Genomic DNA, 23,076 nt, shown 5'->3' with positions numbered 1-23,076 from the left:
GTTTTATTCCAAATTCATTAACCCATTTGTGCCTTGGTTAAATATGTCTATGCTATTTCCACCTCCAGGCAATGTGGAATCAGCTATATAATTACTTGGTAAGTTCCTTAAATAAAGATAAAATATTTATAATAAAACTAGATTTTATTTATGTACTTACCAAGTAATTACATGATCAGAGCCCACCCTCCAATAACCGGTTAATGACACCTCTGTTAGGTATGTATGGCACCATAACGCTTATTGACACCTTATGGCACCGATAACCGAAACCTTGCCCTTTTGGTGCCATAAATTGTCAATTTTATGGCGCTAGACAAGTGCCATAAAACCTGGATTGCCATTAACTGAGACTGCTGCTGCTAACCAGGGACTGCCTGTTAGTACTGTGTGAGAAGTCAGCCTTTTTTTTTTTTTTTTTATCAAGCACGAGGAAGAGTACCTTTGCATGCTTGTAGAGAACTTGGCATCATGAATTGTCTCTTTTAGGTTCTCTTTCCACCAAGTTTGGAAAGATAAACAAGACCTTTTTACCCTTTTCCTGTGTGAAAAGTCCTTAATTACATATACTGTACGGTATCTGGGTTGGTAATACCCCGTCACCCACCTGCCTATCACCAGTTAACCACCTTGTTACCAAGATTCATCCACCTTTTTTAGGTCATGCTGGTAATTGCTTATGTACATGATGGTTTATATATTTAGAAAAAATAAAATAATATAATCTTGAAAATTATTCTTTTTCAGAAAATATCATACACTTTTAGAATAATTTTTTGAATAAACTGATTAAGTACATGATGTATTTGTTTTTTGAAGTTTATAGTTCAGATCATTTTGTTCTTCAATTTGCTGCAATGTTGGTGTCTAATTTTCTTCAAGATACTACATACTTTGTGCCTGCCATGTACATTGTATTAATTTTTCTATTTCTTTTTTATTTTGCTTGTGGCATAGGGATAAGGACAACAGCATATGGTAAATAATATAAATTTTGTTGCATCTTGGTTTAGCTAAGCTTGTGCTTTTTTTTATTGTATAAGTCAAGTGTTTAGCCTTAGATGTTTAAGGAACTCTTTTTAGGGATTCTGTTATTTGCAAGTACCCTAATACAAATCCACATTTTTATCATCCTTGAGAACTTGCAGACTGGTTTAACTGAAGCCTGAGCTACTCTAATCCATATTTGCATGAACTAGGAATGAATGAGATTTTTTAACTTTCTAATCCATATTTGCATGAACTAGGAATGAATGAGATTTTTTTTTTACTTTGGTAGGATGCATTGCTTATTCATTTGCATATTAATGCACCAGAATAACTGCTGTACTGCAACAGTCAAATGCGCTACTTCTTTTATTTGGGAAATGCTCATTATTTCCAGTGTTCTGATACTTGACTGTTAACTGAGAATCTAGAGGCTATGACTTCTTCTGTAGGGACATGTCAGTATTAACAAGTGATGTTGCATTTTGAAAGTGATGAGTGGAGGAGCTGTTCTGAATGGAGAGTTAACATGCTTAATAAGTGTGCACTTTGCTAGACTGAAGCTTGTGGTAGCAACTCTTAAGAAGAGCTGTTAAAGTGGTAACTGGTTCAAAAATCAACAGGTGTGAGAATGATTCACTGGTAGCTCTTAAAGTCAAGCTGTGAAAACTAGTACACTTATATGTCAATCATTACAGGCAAGATTTGGACATGGACAGTAATAATTCAGGCCTCAATTCTTGCCAAGGAACATGTGTTCCTCGTGCAAGTGCCTGTAGGTGCACTCATTGTCATTGTATTGCCTCATACTTGGTTGAGAGTGGAGTCACTATAAGCACTAAGGGGTAGCATAGCTCCTGTGACTAATCTGAGAGAGAGAGAAAGAGGTAGAGAGAGAGAGCAAGCACCTATCAGTACTCCTGACTGATAGGTAATTGCTCAAAACCACAATCAAGAAGAGTTGCCCCTCTTAAGACTGTCAGTAATATGTGAAGCTTAGTCAGAGGACTGTCAGTAATGTGCAAGGCTCAGTCAGAGACATGATGAGATGAAGTTGATGTAGCTCACCTGTATCAGTGCTTTCAAGTTCTCTGCAATGACCTGGAGATAACAATGCTCTCAACTGCATCATGGATCAAATTAGAAGAGGAGGTATGACAATCCTTAAAACCATGATCATTCGGTGTATCATCAGACACCACTGAATGACAAGCATACTGGCTTCACAAGAAATACTGGGACCAACAGGAGCACTAGTGACTGGCACCAGGAGAACTGGTGAAGCAGCTAAAGCATGCACTTCAATGAAGCAGAAAATACCTCCAAATTTGTCTACTGTCTAGGGAGGATGTGAGAGAATGCCATATGTATTATCATCAGGGCATTGATGGAGGTTCTGTATTCTCAGGCTTCAGTAACTAGTATAAGCTCTGTTCAACCAGCTTGTTGATAGTTATACAGGAAGCCTTTAATTTGAATAGTGAGCTCCTTAATGTTCCAATGTTTGAAAGACCTAGCTTGCACTTAGAGATTGAAGCCCCTGCACTATATCATTTTGAAGTGGGTAAGTGGGAACAGTTTTGGAGCACTAAGAGGAAGACGAAACTCCTCCTCCAGATGAGGTTTTAGTGTGCATGTAGTAGAGTCAGTGTAATACAGCAACCAACCTATCTATATCTTTCTTTCCACCGTTATCCCTACATTAAGTGGTCGGTTGCCTGATGCGCCCTCTCCACTGCCTTCTATCAAAGGCATCATCCTCCACCAAACCTCTTCTTTCCATATCTTCCTTCACTTTATCTCGTCATCTAATTCTCGGTCTCCCTCTCAATCTTCTTCCTCTAACAGGTTCTTCCCAAGCCCTCTTCACACCCTCCTTGTTGTCCATCCTCAACACATGCTACTACCATCTCAATTGGGCCTTTCTTATCACCTCTGTAATCTTTACTAAGCCTGCCCTTCTTATTTCATCATTGTTCATACGCGAACAAACCTTCGGTCTTAACAATAGGATAATTTCCAGTGCCTAGCTGGATCCGGTTAAAAAGCAGATGAAAGCAAGGAATCTTGTGATATCTAGCAATGCATGCGTAGCTCAGGTGAAGAGTGGTCAAGGACCATGCAACTACGCCAGTATGTCAGTTTTTCTTTGACCGCCTGGGTGAGAGTCGTGTTAACTTCACTTGGCCTTTTCCTGGTTCTTGCTCGTTTCACTTCTCCAAAGTTTTTCTTTGACCGCCTGGGTGAGAGTCGTGTTAACTTCACTTGGGTGAGAGTCGTGTTAACTTCACTTGGCCTTTTCCTGGTTCTTGCTCGTTTCACTTCTGTTTAGTGTGTGTGTGTGTGTGTTTAGCTGATATTATGGCTTCCTCCGTTCCTTCTCGGTCTCGTCAACGTGTGTGCCCTGGAATTCCAGGTTTTCCGTGTTCTCGTTTTTTGGCTTCGGCAGCGACTGACCCCCACATCACGTGCAGTAGGTGTCGTTCTAATTTTTGTACCATAATGAATCCTTGCACGGAATGCTTGGCATGGCCTAAAGTCGTTTTATAGCAAGAGAGAACATTGGTGGGTTTCGACTCTTCCTACATGGGAGGGTTTTTCGCCTCTTCCTGATGCATCGTCTCATGCAGTATTCAACCCCCATAGTAGCGTTGTTCCTGTGTCTCCTTTCTTTTCTTCCATTGATTCGTCGCTGGAAGTATCGGGAGGACACCAGGCTGATGTTTGTAATGTCGCCCCTTCTCCTTTGGGAGTTAATTTGATTCCCGGGAAGGGGGAGGCTTTTTCATCCTTCTTTTTTTCATAATTTTCCAATCTGTCAAGCAGTGAGATTCCCATAACCACCTCAGCATTCTCATCTCTGTTCTCTCAAGCTTTACTTCTTTTCTTCTAAGAGTGAAGCTATGCATATATCTCAGCTCAAATCAGGTAAACAAACTTGACAGCTGATTGTGTTATGCATTGTAAATCACAGTCTCTATCTGCAGATGCCTTAAACTCAGGGACTGTCTGTTGGGAACACAAACATGTTGATGTTGTGTCATAATTAATAGTACTTACATTAATACTTACTATAGCGTAAACAAAATTGTTATGAAAATAGTAAGAAACAAAGCAAATAAATGGAAGAACAATATGTATACCTATACTTAGTGGACAGGTAAATAAAGAACAAGCTGTTCAAAGAGGCAGGTGTGTATATAGTGTATTTGAAATACTTGAGGCGTAGCCTGGACACGGCTGCTGAATTCTTCAAACAAGGTGGTTCTGTAGTTAACTATCGGTCTGGTCATTGGTACTTCTTGTGACTGGACATAAACATTCCAATTGGCTTTCGGCCGTGGCTGTGGAAGGACGTGTTTTTACCGCTCTCTACCTGACTGTGTTAATTTTTTCTTCAATTCTTCTATCCCGGTGTGGGATTATTTCTTTTACTATTGGTATATTTGGTTTTATAAGTGTTTGATATGAACATCAAGCAAACCCTTGATTTGCAACCTATGTTGCCCTCTGCCCCATGGTAGACGACAAGAAATGCAGGAAGATTTGTGCTTCTCTGGATGTCAATCCTCACTCCCCTTGTGGGGAAAGTTTGCAGGGAGGAGGAGATATGTAAGAAAGCCTAAACCCGTGGTGAGGAGTAATTCACCCCCAACCACTCCAAACATTGTGAATCCTTTGTCTTCCTACCTCTCTCCCGGCAACCCTCCTAAGAGAAGGGGAAGCTGTGGCTGTGGACCTGGATAACGCTCCTCTTTGAGTCTCTGCTCGCTTCAAAGGTGCTCCTTTGGAGTGAGGAGGGACTCCCCAACCCGACTTTTTCTTCTGCACGTGGGGTGTCGGGACTAGGCCAGGCATGGTCTTCCCTGGGACGTGTCCTCTTCAGCATTGGTTGGTGGACATCATATGCCTTCAATCCACTTACCAATACCCCCAGTGCCTCCCACTCTTGGTTTTGGGATACCACCTTTGGCAGTTTCCAGGTTTCCTGCTCCTCCCTCGTCTCTCATGGCAATGACAGGGATGCCAGCACCAACCGTACCTGCTATCATGCCTGCTGCTGATCATGCCCCAGAACCTGGCCCTGTTCCTGACTCTGGACCTGCTCCGGTTGATTTTCACTGGTTGGTCCAGACTACAATCCTGCAGAAGCTTTCAAAGAAGAAGAGATCAAGGAAGGTGTCATCGTCTTTGTCTTCTCTTTGTCATCTGCCACTTCCTCACCTTCCCCTTCGAAGGTTTCACGACCTAAGAAAGGGAAGGTAGCCTCTCTGCCCCCTAAGAAACCTCACCTTGAGGCTTCTAAGGGTCTGCATCCTCCCTCCAGGGAGGAGGCAGTTGGCTCTCTCATCAGCTCTCCCACTCCTTAGAGAAAGGGAACCAAGACTCCATCCCCAGGGGCTAGAGTCCCTAGTTCCAAGGGCGCTGCCTATGGGACCGAGGCCGTGTTGGAGACTCATTCGCTATTCCCTCCGAATGTTCAAGCTTCCAAGGGAAGTTGTACATCTGGTCAGTGACGGGGGGTCAGCTCTCAGTCATGACAATGGCACCGAGCAAGAGAAGGGTCCAAGCCATGGCTCGAACCCACCTGCAAAAACCAAGTTAGTTCTTCTTCAGGAGCCATGGTCGATGTCCCTTCCCCTCAGGATAGGGCATCTGGAGAGACTAAAAGGAGGTCCCCTGTACAGACCTCTTCACTAGAGGCTTCGGCCTCAAAAAGGGCTGGGGTGTGTCATGAGGATGATGCATAGTCCTGCCAGGCAGGGAGCTGCGTCACGGCCAGCAGCACTGCTTCTAGCAGAAGTGCTGCTCCCACCCCTGCTGCTACCAGTCCTGCTACCAGCGCTGTTACCAGCTGTTAGCATGATGAGAACTGCTGCATTCTCCTCGGGAAAGCAACTTGTCCAAGCGATCACACTCTCCTATACAGACGCCTGTCACCACCGCAGGTTGTTGCAAGGGCGCGGCTCTTTCTTCCCAGTAGCAGCACTGCTAGGAGGGGTGAGAGCATCCGATCCTCCTCTCCCATTCCCTCTACTTCCTCGGGCTACACCGGGAGGGGCGAGGTGAATAGTAGAATCCCGTAGAGTCCTCTCCACGGGATTCGGCATCGGCAGACTATGTTCCTGGGGTTCTAGGACCCCATCGAATGTACGTTCAAGTCGTCGAGGATTGATCCAAGGGGTCTGGCAAACCTGAGGTTCTATACACTAATGCCGACCTCAGGCCTCTCCTTAATCTGAAACCTAGGCCAAAAGGTAAGTGGAATGTTTATATCCAGCCAGGCAGGTCTCCCTGTCTACTGGATGGTAGTTACTGCCTAACCACCTTGTTCAAGAGTTTTAATGATTGTTCCAGCTTCACCTTAAGCAATTCCTGATGTAAGGGACCTCAGGTTTGTATAATTAAAAAAAAATACAATTTTTAGAAATTGTGATTTTATGTGAAAATAAGATATAATATAGTGTGTTGCAAGGTACCACCTCACATATGATGATTTTAAAAGCTATCAGAGTAATTTATGCATATATATTTTTCTTTGAATTATAGATTTTGGAGATACAAGGACCCAGTCAAGTGCTGGTGGTCAGCATGAGCAAACAATAACTTTCTCAGATTTCCCTGATACACCAGATGAAGAACTTGAACAAGAGAAGGTAAGTTTCCATATACTATTTGCAAGGTATTACACATTGTCTTTGGTATAGCACTAGATGTAGGTAAATTATATAGATTGAAATAGTAAACTTGGTTTATTGATGCTCTTTGTGTAGAACACTGAAGCCTTGTTCTACAGGGAAATACCAGTACAGTACATGTATCTTTTCTTTAATATCAAGAGTACGGACTGTCATTCTAATGTATATGTGCCAGACCAAATTAACAGTCTGTTGTAACTGTAATGAGAATAAGAGGAAAGTTGGTTGTGAAATATGTTTCTCCAAGTAAGATGTCTAGGTAGTATCTCGTAATGACACTTATTGATGAAAATGGGATTTTTTTTTTTTTTATTTCAGTCCTCTTCATTTTTCAGTCTCTTTCATCACTTCTCTTGTTAATTGAGTTAGTGTCATTATCTGTTTTGTGCTTCACTTATTTTACCATCATTTTGTGCTATCAGTTTGACAATAGGTAGTGTTATCTGTTTTTCACAAACTTTACTTTATAGTAGTTTAGTAGGCAACATGGTCATGCAGTTGGTGCTGCCATTCGTTTTTTGCATTTTTTTAATATTCATTTTGTCTCTATTGCGTTATTTCCCTATCCTTTCATCAAATTTTTCATGCCCAATTAAAACAAAATTTGTTCATGAAACTTACCTGGCAGATATATATATAGCTGTATTTTTCCGAATCCGACAGAAATTTAAACACTTACGACACACGCAGTGGGAGTCAGGTGGTTAGTACCCATTCCCGCCGCTGGGAGGCGGGTATCAGGAATCATTCCCATTTTCTATTCATAATTTTTCTGTCGCCGGTGCTGAAAACACCTGTTTTCAGTACCTCCGTCTTAGGATTTTGGAAACTTCATTGCCGCTAAGTATCCTAATTGTCTTTTGATTTATTTACTTGGATTTGTGGCTAGGCATACGCTATCTTAAATTGATTTGAATTTGATTCATTTTTGCATAAAATATCTGAATCTAGTTAGGCTAGTTTCAGACGGGGTTGTCTGCAAAGATAGGGTGTGGCTACCGAAAGCTTCGGTAGATTCGCACTTGGTATGTACGAGGGGTATGGGTCTTGCTTCTTTGTTGAGATTTGTCATGTAAGGAGTGTGAGACTTTGTCTATTCCGTAAGGAAGACGTATGATTCGTATGTACGCAATTAATCAGTAAACATGTCTAATTCCGTAAGGAAGACGTATGATTCGTATGTACGCAATTAATCAGTAACAAAAGTCAGGGTAGTGAACCTGCTAACCTTCCTGTAGACTTTATTTTGCATAACCCTGTAGTATGGCCTACGGGCTATGTATATGTCTACGAGAGGTGCTCGCTCTCCTTCATTGCTGTGAAGTGCTACTTCTGTAATTGTTACTCCTAACCCTGCAGTGTTGCCTTCGGGCCCTAAGCAGTGTCTGTAGAGAAATTGCCCTTTCTCTGATACTCTTTCGATTCGTAACTTAGAATCGAAAGTGCTTGCTTTAGAGAGTAAAAGTGAAGTGCAGAAGTGCAGTGATACCCCTTGTGTAGTGGAGGGTGCGTCAGATCGGCCTCGTTTCGCCTCTAGGCCGGGACCTCTGCTTGACTCCCAGGACCCGGGGAGGGAGCATGTCGAAAGCCGAAGGAGGGTTACGAGGAACCCCCACCGATCTGGCGTGCCTTCGGCAGTTTCTGATGAAAATCCCCAGACTGCCTAAGTGCGTGCACGTGCACGAATCCTGAAGGATTGCTTCTCGTCCTCCGAAGCGTCCTCCCCGCGCAGGGGTTGGAGCTTTCGGATGGACTCGCGCCCTCTAAATAGAAGCTTAAAGTGAACAGACAACTTCTTCTTCGAAACCCAGCAAGACATCGGGTTTCGTGAATTCAAGAGGTCTCTGTCAATTAATATTGCTTTTCGCATAGGTGGATGGAGTTAAGGAAAGCTCAAGGGAAGTTCTCGTTTGCTCTACCGCAAGCTTTGCCATTCTGCCAATAAATTTAAGTTGCCACTACCGCAGTCAAGACTTTGCGATAAGGCAGTTACGGGTTATAAGGGCTTGATGTCCTGCACGTCAGGACTCTCGGCAACGTTCAGTAGGATTCTTGCAAAGGCACTCATCAAAAGTACGCTCTTCAGGAAAGCGCAAGACAGGACTTCCTTTGCCATACTGCCAATAAATTTTAAGCTTTAGCAGGCATTAGTTATGATACGGGAGAGGAAGCTGGTTGGAGAGTTTCTTCCTCTTCCCAGGATAATTTTGCCAGCTTTTTAGCCCATCTGAAAGGGCTTTTCAGATGATAGATTTTGTTAGTTCCTAGTCGGGACTACGCTGCCGAATTGAACATCGTCGTTCTACCTGACGTAAGCCCAGTTTCTTAACAGGATTCTTGCCCCTTCCTCGTTTGAGACGGGAATCGGAAAATAAAATGCTCGACTTCCTGGATTACGTTTTGTCAATTCAGTGACTTTCCCCCATTGACAATATACTGTCGTTTTGTCAAGTAAGTGGGTATCCCCTCATTGACAAAATATCTCTTTGTCCCGTAAATGGGTTAGTTCTCATTGACAAACATCTCATTAACTTGATATTGCGTAAGCGAATAAGCTCTTATTGACAAGATTCGGAAGAGCTCTCATTCGTCATTCGCAGACTCGTACAAGAAATAGACTTGTAGACTACGTCAATGAACCCTTATGTCCAATAACAAAATAAGAAGCTTGAGCTGACGCTTCGATTCTCCTAAGTTTTGTTCATGAAACTTGCCTGTCAGATATGTATGTAGCTGTATTTCCGAATTCAGCTATATATATGTCTGCCAGGTAAGTATGAACAAACTTTATTGTGATATAATTTCATATTTTGCCTTGCGTTATTTTATTTCTGGTTGGTTCAAGTCATATACGCTTGCTGTAGTTACCTCTTCGGATGGCAACCGAGAGGTCTATGGTCCATTTAAGGACATTTAATCGTTACTCCCTGCAGCCTTCCAGGAGTTTCCGATTTATCTTTTACCGTTGTATGGTAGTGTTCTGACGACACAAACGCATCTATATATTTAGCGTTTTCTGTTTCGCTTAAATATACCAGCTTGAGAGTCTCTTTATGCTAAAAATAACGGACCTTTTTCTTCATAGAATAGGGTAGCTGGCAACCCAGGCATGAAAGTTAAGAGAACGACGATGACGGGACGAATCGTAAGCTGCTGCTGTCACTGTCCTCTCCTCCAGTCCAAATGAGCCAGTACCAGCTCGTTCGCTGTCATGCGCGGTAGGTTACGTCTCTCTCTCCTGCGGGATTGACTGACTAACCGTATCTCTGTGCTGGCAGTTACGTCTCTCTCTCTCCTGCGGGATTGACTGACTAACTGTATCTCTGCCCTACAATCACGGACTTTAGCCTAATAAGATTGAGGGGATTTCTTACATGAATGAATAAACATTGCATTCGTTTGGCCTTAATATGTTCTACAGAGATATCTTACTCCTTTCGGTGCTCGTTACCGCACGGTATAGGACTACGAGTCTACCACAACATTGCACTATTATATGCTCTCTTGCTTAGGCAAAGCGCAGCCTTATTAGGGAAGTAAACATACTGTGTGAGGGAATGGATGAGCTTGCTGGGGACCATTTCCTTCCTAAAGAAGTTTGTTTCCCTGAATAGACTGCAATTCAGACCTCTACATTGTTTTTTCCTACCGGGAAACTGAAATTTTATTAAAGATCTAGGAATGATTCTGAAACATCTCTCGGTGCGTTAAGTATCTCTTGAGGTGATAGAAAGAAGGTGCCGGACATCTGGAGAGGGTTTCAGATGTCCTGGATCATAATCTGAAAGAAGTGGAAGCAATTCAGTCGTCCCTCCAGTCCTCGAAACGAGTTTTTGGAACCATGGTCCATATCAACTCTGATCTTCCACAGCTCTCTCATATCTTAGGAAGTATCTTCTCTCGGTCCCGGTTCGGGTTTACGAGAAAGAGCCTATTATAACAACAGGCGTAGAATGGAACGATCCTCTAGAGGTTTCGTTACAGGATTGCAAAAGTCCATACGAATCGTCCTCGATCGAAGGCAGCAACTACTGACTTCCGAGTGGAATCTTTCTTTAGAAGTATGTTGAGAGTTGTGGAGACTTTAGGGACGTCCTTTCATTCATCTCTTCGCTAGGTTGAGGACGAAGAGGCTTCTTCTTCTCTGCTCCCTTATTCTCGATCCAGGGAGCGGTAACATTAAACGCCATCCTATGATATTGAACGGGGATGGATGTTTAGTCTCTTTTCCCCTTTTTCAATCGCTTAGGAAATGTAATAAGATGATTTATATCATCACAGGGAGCGACAATGACGCTAATCGCCCCATGTTGGCCTTCAAGATCCTAGATTCACAGAGGTCACGTCCTTCCAAGGACCTTTTTCCGAGAGAGTCGGTCTCCATTAACACGAAAGGTACCTATAACCTCTCCGCTCTGAGTCTGACTACGTTCAGACTATCGAGATGTTGACAGCATAAGATTGCAGTCTTCCCTTTCCGTTTGAAGAATGGGATAAGCTGGCAGTCACAACTATTAAAGAATACGCAAATATGTTGTTGACGGCCTTTGGGCTCAGAGATTTGCTTCTGTCAAACAACAAAGCCCTTCACGATCTTTGAGTTCTGTGAAATCTCGAAACTCGCTCACCATCTACTTTTTGTCTCACCTGTTTTCTCGGAGTCAGACACTCGTGCGAGATCAGGAGACATATAGTAGCCCTGAGTTTCTTGTTGACGAAGTCGGTTGCGTTTATACACCCCCGATGATCGTTTAACATGAGACCAGGTTGGACTGTCAGGCATTCGTCCTTCGGGACTGAATCGCCTTTTTGCTCCTCGCTCCTTTCTCCTGGCACCAGAAGCTCGAGTCAGGAGTGGCTCAGGAGTTGATTCGCTAACGACGTTGGGTTGCGTTGATACAACCCCAAGGTTTGCTTAGCTTGAATCGCCCATGCAGTCCAGACACTCATCCTTCAGCGAAGAATAGTGCCTTATGGTCTTCAGGGTACAGCCTTGCTGTCCTTGATTCGTCTGACTGGTCAACTGGTCGGTCACCTGACGTTAGTACAGACGGACTGACTGTGCATGTCCAGATCGAAGCTTTCAATATGGAACTTAGACATAGTCTGAAGTTCTTGATGTCAAAGCATTCGAACATCTCCTACCTGTTAACTTCTTGCATGTGATCAGGAAGGCATTTTTCTAACCACCCTAGATACGACAAAGAGGGTTAGTGAGATTTTAAGCCATCGTCACAAGTTTTGGCTTTAGAGAACACAAGGCGGTGTGCTCTCTAAGCTTTTCGTTATGGCCTAAGAATGGAAACCCGTTTTGTCCTTGGGCCAGGAGCTTGGAAGCAAGATGGCACAAGTTAGTGGGCAGGAGCCAGAGAGAGTCCTGTGCCCTGTCAGGTCTCTCAAGTTTTATCTACATAAAACTCAAAGTCGAAGTCGTACGGACAATCTGCAGTGTTCCGAAAAGACCAGACTTGCCCATATCGAAGAACACCCTGGCTTTATTGTTAAGGAGTTCTTTCAAAAAAAAAGCTCCTTCTTTGTGTTTGGCACAAAAAAGATTTGAAATCTTTTGATTTGAATGCTTCACGAGGTGAGGCGCGGCCTCGGAAGCATTTCAACAGAGCATGGCACTCAGCAACATCCTGAGTACCATGTTTTAGCGAAGCAACTCTGTGTTCAATTCACACTCCCTGCGAGATGTGAAGATGGCATATGAGATCTGCTGCTCGTTAGGGCCATACGTGTCTGCAGACACAATCTTGGGGGCAAGAAGTACCACTCATCCTATCCTGTAGAAAATGGTTAGGAAGAGCTCTTAATTTAGTAGTTGAGTCGCCGACAACGGTGACTTCTTAACTCTTAAGCCTTAGTTAACACACCTTAACTTTGGCTAGGTGGGTCAGGTGGTGAGATATATTTTTTTTTTTTTTTTTTTTTTTTTTTTTTTTTTTTTATATATATATTTATTTTACTTCTTAGCCCTCATGGTATGGTCAATATGGTCTAGTCACGTCGTGGTCTCGCCCCTGTTGACAGATCATCTGGAGTGCACCAGCTATATAGGTCTCTACCTCGCTGGCAACTCTAGTAGCACAAGCAGACTTACGCGGCAGTAACCACGAAGTCAGCTATGCTAACAGGTAAGGAATCAAGGTATCAATTATCTGCATATATATGTTTCCTAAAATCTTCTATTCTGTCTACTCCCACCACCAAAGGTGGGATTCAGCTATATATATATCTGACAGGTAAGTTTCATGAACAAAATGATATTGTAATGATACAATTAAGTTTGTTCATACTTACCTGGCAGATATATATAATCAAGTACCCACCCACCTCCCCTCAGGAGACAGTGGAAATAAAAATTATGAATAGAAAATGGGAATGATTCCTGATACCCGCCTCCCAGCGGCGGGAATGGGTACTAACCACCTGACTCCCACTGCGTGTGTCGTAAGTGTTTAAATTTCTGTCGGATTCGGAAAAATACAGCTATATATATATCTGCCAGGTAAGTATGAACAAACTTAATTGTATCATTACAATATCATTTTCATTCCAAAATAATATACCTGTAGCTCCTGGTACCTCTCCAGTTATCTTTTTTTAGTCCTTCACTGCAGGTATTACATTTCTTACACTTGTATCAACAGCAAAGGATTGGTTATCTTTTCTCATTGTGGCTTATACCATTACCAGTTATGAATGCTTCAGCTTACCGCTTAAGTTTTAGACAGTATCTTGGAAATTGTCCCAAACTTCCATGTTCTGTGTTGTAAGTTGTTACAGTTTGTGTTCTTCCTTTAATTAGTTTTTTCTTGAGAGTTTGTTAGTAAATATGAAACTATACTGTCATGAGGCTTACATTGGTGAGAGCTTTTAAAGATGTGGTTACTGCACTGGATAAATCAGTTGTTTTATATTTTCATTTGCCTTTCAAAGTATACTAGCAATTGTCTGCTGTACACATACTAAATAAAATTCCTTGTTCAGTCTTCTTTATGTCGCTTTATGTGGGATAATTGCCATCTCAAAAGTTTTTATAATATCAATTCTGATTGGAATTTGCCTTTTAGTGCTATGGGTTGTTCTTTTGGCTGTGTTTTGGTGAAATTCATAAGTTAATATTTTTAACCTGAATTCTCTTATGGTCAAATAATGCATGACCAAGTTGTTCTGTTCTATTGAGAAAAATATAATTTATGTGGTTTTTAACTTAATGATTGCCACTAGCAGCTTTAGCTGATCGGTATTGCATTGGGACTTGCTCCTTAAAATGTCATGACTTGTTTGTGTTGTGTTTTTAGCATAGTAGAGGCTAGGATTATTAACCCTTAGTGGACGGATTGCTCCTCGGAAGTAGTAATAACAGGTCTGGGGTGGTGGACGGATTGATCCTGTAGTTAGATAAATTACGTGCCATCGATTTTGAAAGAATCTGGCGGAAAGAGGTGCCAAATCTATTATAGCCCTTAAATTCACTAATGGCAACTTTTACACAGGCTAATATCAGGAGTCTGGCATCTCTGGACTTCAGTTCTGCTTCTGATGTAAAAGAAGAATGTACGTACTGCGTTTCTGTCTCACATGACGTCTTTTTGTAAATTTGCTCATAAATTCTATACCAAGGGATTCCTGTTGGTTTTTATTCTTGTCTTTTATGATAGTACGTATATCAGTTGTAAATGTAATTTTGCAAAGAAATATTACAAAAAACATGTACAAGTAAAAAGAAGTTACTGAATCTTCATTCTTGCTAAATTTATGTAAATATTTTTCAACAAATATGCTAAGAATTTGTTACTGATTTTATATCTTATCTGTTTTGATACTGTGTCAGCTATAATTATAATTTTACAAAGTAAAATAAAATTGTTTATTAGAAAAAACATACAAGTTGGTAAAGTTTACAATTTTCATGTAAAAGAAGCCCCACAAGGGGTTGTAAATAGTCATTTTCAACTTCTCGTGGAAGGTAGGGACAAATTTTAAGAATTTTTTTTCTTTTACCATTTGCATTTGAATATTTTCTTCTTTCCATTGATGTGTTTTTTCCGTAAATTTGCCGACTCAAAGTTTTGCCAGCATTGGGTTCTGCTTATTGATTTATTACCCTGGCTCCTAGGGGTTAAGGGGGCCGGCCGGCTAATGCCGTTTTTTAACGACAGGACTTTGACATTCATACCACTTAATAAGGTGACTTGGGACATCTCCAAACCGCATATGATTTTCGCCTCTGACCTTCGGTTTTGTGACGCCAGGGCGATTTATCCCGAAAATAACCACTTTTCAAGTTCTATCTCCTCCCTTGATATTTAATATTAAGACCTGGGATTACTACCATATATAGACCTGATGTAGACCTCCAATCAAATGGAGAGTTTTTTTTCTAAAAGTCATTTTTTTGCTAGATATGAATTTTTCAATATGGTAAAAAAAATAAACCCTATAAATCACGAGAAAAAAATGTATAAAAAAAAGACGAAACAAAAAAAATTGGAAAAAGGGCTCTATTTGATTGTTCTATAATGTCTTTCTGAGTTATATACCAAATTCCAATGTTATAGCTTTAAAACTAAGTGAGGAGATAGACATTGAAGGTCAATAAGTATAGTTTTGAGATACGGGCGTTCAAAGTTTTCCTTCGTATTTCTATAAAGACAATGTTAATAAATAATGATTATTATGAATGTATATTTCTTTTTTGTGTATTAATAAACCAAAACTATGTTATTTATCATAATTTAATCATAAATGATGATCCCTTTGCTCATATATCGTAGCCTGGGGCACTGCTTGAGGCAAGATGGGGCACTCCTTCCTACGTAACCCCCTTTCTCCCCTTCACTAACTCGGCTTATTACAGCGAATTTTCTTCTTCTGTATGTTAGCGAGATGTTTTCCTTGTATTTTCCTCTTTCGCATGATGACATTCTTGCCGAAACAAAGATAAACAAACATAATGCAAGAGAATGTCAGAGGTGAAACTCGAAGATGTACTCTCTTTTTACAAAGACAATTTAATAAATCATGATTATTATGAATTTCATAGTCCATTTTGGGTATTAAAAAACCAAAACTATGTTATTTATCATAAATGGAGATCTCTTTGCTCAAAGATACGAGCCTTGGGCATAGAGTGACGTGTGCTGTCAGGCAAGAAGGGGGCGTTACTAAGCAACCCTCCCCTCTCTCTTCACTAACTACGCGTATATTATGATATTCTGTAATAATGCTTGAGCGATTTTTCTTCGTCTGTATGTTAGCGAGATGTTTTCCTTGTCTTTTCCTCATTGGCATGATGAACTTCTTGCCGAAACATACATAAACATACGTGAAAGCAAGCGAAAGTCACGAGGTGAAACTCGAACGTGTAATCTACTTGATGTCTATGGTCGCACTGATTCATGGGTGAACCAGATACTCGCTTCTGCGTCTGCGAGCCACGAAATCTCTACAGATGCCATTTCTCACAATTTCTTTGCCAATAATTATCAAAATTTACGATAACAGAAGAAATATTGCATTTTCTTGTACGGATGAATGTTTTAGGCTTATTGAGTTATGTTTACTAATTACCTTGTAACTACGAAAGTAAGAGGAATTTTGACGAAATATTTCGTATACGTATTCTCAATTGCCATATGAAGCTCCATGAATTTTTTCATGACTTTGCATTTTTCGCCCTATACCACTGTATATAGAGGTTCCGGCCGGCCCCCTTAAAGGCTATTGAGCTCACAGTGTGTTAAATAGATTATGTTATTACTGCATCTGCAAGGTTTTTTTGCCTGCAGAATTCATTTTTTTAAAATCCAATGTTTTACAAAAAAGTGTGTACCTTATTTCATGGTGTTTGAAAGATGCTCCTTCAAAAAACACAAAATAATAAATAATAGTAAAAATAAGGTCACCACACATTCACAAGATGATAGCCATTTTTGGTTGGGGTGATTTTGAAGTGTTTTTCTGAAATTGACATACTAGCAAACTGAAACACTTGTCAGATTACCAAGTATTGTATATACATTATCCAAGAAAGTTTCTTGGCTAACTGTTCTCAGAGTGTATGTGAATGGATGGAGTACAACTGGTGCACTTTTTTGAAGATTTTGAGAGTAATTGGATACTAGCTTATGCAGAAATTTTGTATAGTAATCTCAAGTAAAAAAAAACTAAACACTGAAAAAATTGGAAATACAGAGTAACATTTTTTGCAAAAGTACACTGCAAAAATATAGTGAGAATATGACACCTCAAATAAAACAAATTAAAAACAGAATGAAGATTAAAATCCACCCAGCACAGATATTATAGATATGAAAAATTTTGATTGTCAAAATCTAAACATATTATGCACATTGTTACCATTTGTAAAATTACCACACAAAACATGTTTGATTGCAGTTTTTGTTACACTGTAGTAAGATTTACTGATTAATTCTTAACACAGTGCAATTTTATTTGTGTAAGCAAAAAATGTTCCATCAAAATCATGGTTGTTTGAGGAGAGTGAAAACACCATTAATATTGATTAAAGAATTTAAGTTACTACTGGTTCCTTATCTTTTCGACTATGATTTGCCAATATGGGATTGAATTTTTATCATTACAGTACATATTTTTTGTTTTCATAATTCTTCTGTTTATTTACAATTTTGACTAAGTATAATGTACACACTTCATTTAGAGGGAATGAATCTCTGTCACTACATAACTTATAGTTTTTTTTATCTTTCATGATACAGCACATACCATGCAAAAATAATAATGGTAATCAATTTCATTTCAGCGCAAGGCCATATACAGAATATACAAAGTAGAGACAATAACACACACAAACCAGATACATGAGATAACATGATGAAAATTATTATAATTGGCAATAGTATCCACATAGGTGATGAAGAAGTAGAAAAAAATAGTACGTATTCATATTAAAGGTAGTGGCAATAATAATATTTAAAATAGTAAAAAAAAAAAGCATTAAAAATCATTTTAAAAAGATATTGCATACAATTAATATCCAGCTAGGCACCTTAGGTGGTTACATACAGGATCATTAGCTACTATGAGATTCAGGGTCTCTGTAACACGGTTTTTTGGACTTTGCTCCTTGTCAAAGCATCGGATGTAGCTGAAAGTTGACATATGTATATTTTACAACCACACAAATTTTGTCAGCATTATCAATTACCTAAACCCGATAGTTTTAATTTTTATAGAGTAAAAATGATCCAGCCGACGCCATGGCCAATGATTACGAGCCAAGAGTCGAAAAACATTCATTACGTAAGCAAGGTAAACAAACACCTTTTGACTAAATGTTGCCCCGCCCATCCACCAGACAGAAATGCCATCGGCTCTGAAACCCAAAGACTTTATGAATGGCGGAACGATACATAGATGTGGGTGGGGTATTAGTGCTAGCGTAGTAATACTACTGTAGCAGTAGTGCCGCAACAGTATAGCAGTAATATACAGGAATTAAACGTTTAGACCAACTGCTGGGATCCTTGAGGATCATTTAGCACTTCTTACAACTACTCGAGAAATTAGTTTTTATAGCCAGAAGTTAAATTTTCTAATCCAACAATGCCCATGGTAGCCTTCAGTGTTATCCTGAATTATAACGAGGCGAAAGTGGGTGGAGCCTCATGAAGTCACCATTCTGACGATAATTATTGGTGAAGGTTTAAAGCCAATATAAGGTACCGGCTATTTTTTTCAGTAAATAGGTAGATAGCCAATAAATAAAAATTGCTTGACATTGGATATAGCAGTTATCAAATCAAGCTTGTCTACTATGTTTTTGGTAATTACCAACTATTCCCTACATCTTGTCAATCTGATTGTGACCTATAAAGTAGACTGTAATTTCTTTGGAAACTTATTTTGGGAGTTAGACTAATAATCAAAGTGTTTTTGTATTTATTAACATATTTTGTTGGTTTGTTCATTATGACAATTATCAGTGGAGAGGTTCCAGAGTTCATAAAGGTGTACTGCTTTGCTTGTATTTAAATTTGTATGTCATTGTTGCCAGAGGTTTAGCTTTCGTTACGTATAGCCAATCATCCATCGAGAAAGAGGGAAGAAATGTTGTCATAAGTTACGTAACGAGTGCGTTCGAAACCTTTTCTCTGAGTAAGTTGGCCCGTCTTCAAAAAAGGTCACACTTACATTATAAGTACCAAATTTATTTAAACTACGTAGTGCAGAATGCACTCAAAATTTATGTGTTGATATAATATGTATTCTGAATAAGCGTTATATTTATGAAATGCATAGATAAAAAGTTATTGCGAAAAAACCGTGTTACAGAGGCCCTGAATCTCATAGTAGTGTGGTAACATTCCATATTGAATTGTTAGGTTTAGGTATGTTATTTGTTTAGTTTATCAGTATAATCTGTGCTTCTCAGTGGAGATGTATTGCATATTGCAGTTACTTTGACATAATTCTGTTTATAATGTATCAGCAGCTAAATGAATTACATAATGCTATGTCTTTTTTTATTCCCAGTACAGTACATTAGTATGTATGAAGTAAATTGAGAGCGATAAATAACATGGTGTAGTAACCACTTACGTATTGTGAAATGGTGATGACTTCCAATTCTTGTAAAGTTTGTTAGAAATGTTTTGCCACAGTGTTTGATAACATTCTTAATATTGAGGTTGTATTGTCAAGGTGACTCATTTAAAGTATACAGTAATAATTTCATGGTGAAAGCTAAGGAGTTTTACCTAAAGTTTCTTTGTTTTCAGTGAAAAAATTAAAATCAATGGATTTAATGTTGAAATATATTTAAATTTGCAAGGCACCAGCCACAAGGAGGGAGCTTTGAATTTGATGCATGAATGAATTGCAGTTATGAATTCTTCTCTATATTCTCATTGATTTGTCTTTTGAGTTTATTATGAAACTATACTTACATAAATTGAAATTTCTGTTATCTCCTAAGAAACTTGGCATACCTATTGCCTGAGTATTAGAAAAAATGAAAAGGAAGTTTTTATAAATGTGCGACATAATTTTGTCATGAATATTTGTTGTATTCTTGATTTTGTTCTCAATCCTTTTCTTGGAGCTCACTCTTAGTGTCATATTGATTCAAGTTGTGGCGGATTAGTGTATGAACATCTGTTCAAACAGCAAACAATATTGCAAGTAATTTTATGTGCTTTAGGGGAATTTGTAATAGTAGTAGATTTCAGCTGTATTTCGGATGCTGTATGAGTTGAAATGTTGTCTTTAAATTTTTAAGTTGTCGCTGTATCCAGTCGGGTTATTAGATGGAAAGTGAGGACTATGTTACTTCCAGGTTGGTCCCAAGAGTAAAAGGATTAAGTTTGATGCTGCTGACATTTCTTCATTGCCTTTAGCTACTGAGAGAGTTCAAGTGACACCAGTTCTTCCTGAAGGTGTGTTTGGGGATCCAGAATTTAAGCAGGTTGCAGTTTTGGAAGTCAAGGACAAGAAATCTACATCAGTTGCTATCAAAGAATTGTCACTTAAGTTCCCTGTCCCGTCTCTTTGTCACTTGAAGAGAGTTCGTAAATTAATGAAAAGGGAAGATATTTTCCCTAAGGATTCTGTTAGTGTTGGTGTTCCCTTGAAAGAGGCTTTACTTGTATATTTGACATACCTAGAGGATTTTGACATTCCAAATTTAATGGAAACTGGAGATGATAATTTGGCTGCTCTGAGTGATACTGAGTCTAGGAAGGTAATATTCAAGCTTAATGAGAAAGGGATCAATTTGGCACTGTTCACTGACAAAGTTTTTGTTTCTAAAGTTGCTAAATATTCACCAAAAATACGTGATATGTATGATAAAGTTTCTCCCTTTTGGCCTTGTTCTTTACATGAAGATCAGTATCTTGTGTGGCTCTCCTCTCCAAATCTTTTCAAAGAAGAAGAGTTAAAAGTGATGATAAAATTCATGAATGAAGCCTTAGAACTTGGTAACAAAGCAGATAGAGCAAGTGGTGAAAATGTTGGTGTTGTGATAGTGGATAGTGCAAATGGGAGTGTTGTTGGCCGTGGTCAGGATCGGAGACACAAACATCCTGCGCAGCATGCTGCTATGATCGCTGTTGACCATGTGGCTGTTAATCAGAATGGTGGTGCCTGGGACATTCATGCAATATGTAAAAATAAAAATATGAGTACACGTAGTTTATTAGAAAATGGTGAAGGAGAGGTAGATATCGCTACTGCCCATGAGACAGTAAAGGGTTCGGCTTCTGATGCATGTTTTGGATTAATGAAAACTCAGAGTACCAGGAACAGTGAATCCAAGTTATTAGTTGAAAATGACCAAAACAGCGAAACAGTTTCGTACATATGCACAGGACTTGATGTGTACATGACTCGTGAGCCTTGCATGATGTGTGCAATGGCTTTGTTGCATTCTCGAGTTCGTCGTATATTCTATCGTTTTCCAAATCCTGAAGCAGGGGCTCTTGAATCCAAAACCAAACTCCATATTTTGGGAGGTTTGAATCATAGATTCGAGGTATTTTCTGTAAAACCAGCATGATCAGTTGTTTACGTTGGTAAATGTGTAGAAATAAAGGTATATGAAAAGTTTTTAAAGTTACGTTAGTAATCCTATAAAAAATATTCTTCAAAAATATATAATGTATCTATAAATAGAGAAGAAGGGTCAGTGTTACAGAGATTGCAAGGAAAGTGTTTAAGGGATAACAAAAGTAAAATTGAATTACCAAACAGAAGTTTGTTATATAGTTTAATGAAACTACCAACGATCAACATTGTAAGTATAGTCTCTTATCCAGTCTGGAAAGTTAAGTACTAACAAAAATATACTATATAAAACTCCCCTTAGTTGACATGTCAAGAAATGCAGTTGAGCAAATTACTGCACAATACTTCCTCTTCAAAGATTAACATTTAGTGCCGGCTGTGTTCAGTAGAAGGTGCAAAATCTCTAGGTATTTATGAACACATCATCAGTTTTTAGGGTATTATTTACAGAAAATGGAACTGCAAATAAAAAAAATAATCTGAGAAATTATGTACTTTCAAAAGACTTTGGACTTATAATAATCTGAACCTGTATACTGTCTTGTAATAATTGCCTATCATAGATTTCTGTATGGCATTTTATAGAATTCTCTTGACAGTCTGCCTTAATTAACTTTGAATGAATTATTATTTGCAAATTATGAAAGAATCTGTCCATTGTTTTTCCTGCCTGTTTGGAACATAATAAAAAAAAATGCTTAGCTCAGAATTAAGTGGACTAATGGAACTACCCAGAGTGAAAACAAAACTTCCTTTCTGGGCTCAGTTCGTGTCGCTGCGCGAAATAATCCTTTAATCCATTATTTCTAAGGTAAATGATCGAACAAATACCAGAGAATAAACAAAATAAAGAAAAAGGTCAATATAACTGACTCGCTCACCCTCCAGGATTGCTCGTGAGCGCCAGATCCTGGTTAAGTCTTTCAGTTTGGCTTTCATCAAGATATTTGTCACTGAGGCAAATTGGAGGGAACCCAGGATTCTTTCCTGGTTTCTCCTTGAAGCATATTTGTACTTTAGAAATTGTTTCACTGACTTCGCTATTTCTTTCCTCTGGGCTGATGGAATCGACAGAGTATGGGAGGATAGATTCCATTGAATGCCCAGCCATTGAAAGTTGGACTCCGGAGTGAGTCTTGACTTTCTGTTTATCTGGAACCCCAAGATACTCCAGGAATTGAATTACTTTCATTGTGGCTTGGCGACATTCCTCGACTGTTGGAGCCCAAATCAACCAATCGTCGAGATACGCTACTACCATTATCCCTTGAGACCTCAGTTGTTGGACGACTACTTCCGGCAACTTCGTGAATACCCTGGGTGCTACATTCAGACCGAAGGGAACTACCTTGAAGGAGAATGCTTGATCTCCCAGTTTGAAGCCCAGGTAAGGGCGAAAGTGTCTTGCAATAGGGATATGATAGTATGCGTCTGTAAGATCGATAGAGGTGGTGACGGCCCCACGGGGAAGTAAGGTCCGCACCTGCGAGATAGTCAGCATTTTGAACTTGTCGCAGCGAATGGCCAAGTTTAAGCGGGACAAGTCTAAGATTACCCTTCTTTTTAGTGAGCCTTTCTTTGGTACGCTGAACAAGCGACCCTGAAATTTTAACCTGTTGACTCTCGCTATTGCTCCTTTCTGGAGGAGCTCCTCCGCATACTCCATCATTTCTTTTGATGGAAGTTGAAGGAATGGTCAGGATGGAGGAGGATCTGCAATCCAACTCCAACCCAGGCCCTTTGACACAATGCTTTGTGCCCATTTGCTGAATCCCCACCGATGCCGGAAGAGAAACAGCCTCCCTCCTACCTTCGAGATCTCATTGCTGCTGGG

The 23,076-nt window shown here is 39.6% G+C and overlaps 2 protein-coding genes across 2 annotated transcripts in view; both read left to right on the top strand.

Annotated features, from left to right (window-relative positions):
• The first annotated feature begins 203 nt into the window (after window positions 1–203).
• Window positions 204–23,076, top strand: part of LOC135215875 (protein YIPF1-like) — a 53,076-nt gene continuing 30,203 nt past the window's right edge. The window contains exons 1-3 of the mRNA XM_064250829.1: window positions 204–219; window positions 820–978; window positions 6,538–6,644. Of these exons, the coding sequence (XP_064106899.1) occupies window positions 204–219; window positions 820–978; window positions 6,538–6,644 (282 nt within the window). The remainder of the gene's footprint in view (window positions 220–819; window positions 979–6,537; window positions 6,645–23,076) is intronic.
• LOC135215312 (probable inactive tRNA-specific adenosine deaminase-like protein 3) lies at window positions 9,817–21,284 on the top strand. Its single transcript, XM_064249871.1, has 2 exons — window positions 9,817–9,831; window positions 20,014–21,284. The coding sequence occupies exons 1-2, from the start codon at window positions 9,817–9,819 to the stop codon at window positions 21,232–21,234; spliced, it is 1,236 nt and encodes a 411-aa protein (XP_064105941.1). The 3' UTR covers window positions 21,235–21,284.

Source organism: Macrobrachium nipponense, chromosome 5 (assembly GCF_015104395.2).
Source record: "Macrobrachium nipponense isolate FS-2020 chromosome 5, ASM1510439v2, whole genome shotgun sequence".
Classification (NCBI taxonomy): domain Eukaryota; kingdom Metazoa; phylum Arthropoda; class Malacostraca; order Decapoda; family Palaemonidae; genus Macrobrachium; species Macrobrachium nipponense.
The sequence above is the reverse complement of the archived record's forward strand: the minus strand, read 5'-3'. Positions and strand labels throughout refer to the sequence as shown.